This window comes from Papaver somniferum, unplaced genomic scaffold, assembly GCF_003573695.1.
Source record: "Papaver somniferum cultivar HN1 unplaced genomic scaffold, ASM357369v1 unplaced-scaffold_169, whole genome shotgun sequence".
Lineage (NCBI taxonomy): Eukaryota > Viridiplantae > Streptophyta > Magnoliopsida > Ranunculales > Papaveraceae > Papaver > Papaver somniferum.
Window position 1 is genome coordinate 19349 of NW_020626485.1, and position 2366 is coordinate 21714.

At 40.9% G+C, this 2366-nt stretch overlaps 1 protein-coding gene across 1 annotated transcript; it reads left to right on the top strand.

Annotated features, from left to right (window-relative positions):
• The first annotated feature begins 272 nt into the window (after positions 1-272).
• Positions 273-689, top strand: LOC113337666 (pheromone-processing carboxypeptidase KEX1-like). Its single transcript, XM_026583278.1, has one exon. The coding sequence runs from the start codon at positions 273-275 to the stop codon at positions 687-689; it is 417 nt and encodes a 138-aa protein (XP_026439063.1).
• Positions 690-2366: the final 1677 nt, after the last annotated feature.

The window sequence follows — 2366 nt, forward strand, 5'->3', positions numbered from 1 at the left end:
TAAAGTCTATTGAAATCGTAAAATAGGTAAGAGTTGGGGATTACAATTTTCGTTGTTGAAACTGATATCACTAGGTCGTTTGTAATTCTGTGCTTCTGATTTGATTCTAGACAATGATGGTTTCCACCAGCAGCAACAACGATTACTCCTCCAGCTCTTCTGATGAGGATTCCAAGTATTATGCAGCCAAATCGCGAGCTAAAACGAATTGTGTTGAGGGAGATAAATCTAGCATACCCCTTAATGACCGAAGGATCTCTTATAAAAAGCTCATGAAGAGAAAGTCCCAGGATGATGAGATGGAGGATCGTCAACGTAGAAAAGATCGAATCCGGTGCAGGATACATGCGGCTGAAGAGAGGCGTCGATTTGTTGATGGTGTACCCTCCGAATCTGACGCTAATGCTTCTGAAGAGGAAACTGTGTGGGTGGTACGGAATTACGAGATTAAGTCAGACCGGCGTACCAGAGAACTTCAAAATATTGCGAAGCAGGTTGAAGCTGAAATCGAAGTTGAGTACAAAGTAGAGGATGACTCGGACTCAAATGATCCTAATATCCACCCAGACTTCATCAATGGCCGTGATAGTGATTCTGATGAAGAACTCGAAGAGGATTCTGCAAAGGACGGTGATGATGAATCTGATAATTCTGACAAGTCTGATGACTCTGACGAATCTGATAATTAATTTGGCTCATAAACCTCTCTGAGATTATTTATTTTACGTTGAAGTAGATGTTCTCTGGTTTAAGCAACTTGGATGTAGAGATGTTTCTTTAGAGATAATTATTTTTTGAACCGTAATTCCTTGTAGTATCTCCTTTCTGAATTTTCCTCACATCTCCAGTAGATGGACCAATGTCCACATAGACAATAATTACCCACATAATGCAATAACATGAGTTGTCTAGAAAACACGTGGCCTACCAGACAATCAATCGGTAGTTGTAATGTTGATTACGTCCGAACCGTCAGTCCCCAGCATTGTTACTCTTCTCCCATCTGTCACGCATCTGATTCGAGATTTAGGGTTTCAGTAGAAACCGCAACAGACTTGTTTATCCATTAGGGTATAAGCATCCACATTGGACTTATGGTTTATTTAAACAGTCGACCATATGCTTCCTTTGTGTATCATCAAAAGAAATTTTGATCATAATCCTACCTCTCGTCACCATTTCCAGAAGCAGTGTTTCTTCCAGAAGTGAATCTTATGCCGAACATGCTGTGGCAGTATCCGTCTCGCTGAGTTACATTTCTTCTCTTTTCTTTTGCTCGATCAGGATGATTGATCAAAAGAAAAGAATTTATTGCAGGATAATGAAAAAATCAGCATTCCTCTCGTAGCTTGAGACCTAAACGGACGGTTAAAGATCCTGCCGAGTATAGGTCGGCTCCTGTTGATGCCGGAACTTCTGTAAGTAATTTCATAACTTCTCGACTGAGATTTTTACCATGCTCAATGGTCAATACCATTAAATACTCCATCGTTTCATCGAAGGTTGAGGTTCATGTCGTCGTCGATACTAGAAAAAGGAAGAACGGGAAATCCGCGGTTGTGATTGATGGTAGCAACAACTGTGTCGACGAGAACTCCACTGATTATGTGGATACTGAGGTTAGATCTCGTGCTTCTGAGTATCCAATAGCTGGACTCCCGTTTGAGGCTCCCATGATCAACAATTTCCCGAATAATGAAATGGTTGGGGGATTCGTCATTCCCAAGTGTCACGCGCCCCTGTACACCAAAATTTGGAGAAGGTACGGGCATATTGCTACGACCGAAGTATGGAAAGGCTTTCTACCAACCCTCCTAACTACAGTTGCAGGGTTGTTACCGATCATTGAAGAGATGAACCGGACGCATCTGCGAGATTTCAAGAATCATGAACTGCACAAATGGGATGAGATTATTTCAAACTGTGAAACCCTGCAGTTTAACATAGGTTGGCTTCGTCATCGACTCGAGATGATCAAAATTCACAAGGCGGCGGCCGTTGTTGATGCAATTTCCGCGTCTACTGCCATATTGGAGGAAGAAAAGACACTCGCCTTGGAGTCAGCACGAGTTGAGAAGGCATTTCAGGACTTGAAGGTGAAAACCAAAAATTTCCATAAGAAGCTTGACAGGGTTTTCTATAGAGATTATCCTCTGTTGGATGGTTTGTTCTGAGCGAGAGGAGATTTTATGTAGGTTTGAGGTTTTATTTTGAATAAATTAGGTGATTGGAAGATTTTTGTGAGATTCATAGGATATTTTGAATTTTGAGTGAATGAGCATATTTTTCTTTTGGAGAAAACATAAATTACATTTAGAAATTTAATACTTCCAATGATTGTTCAAGCATAATACGCCTTGAGCCAC

What these genes read in the sequence shown, in the direction of transcription:
- LOC113337666 (XM_026583278.1), top strand. Translation starts at nt 273, where the DNA reads ATGAAGAGAAAGTCCCAGGATGATGAGATGGAGGATCGTCAACGTAGA.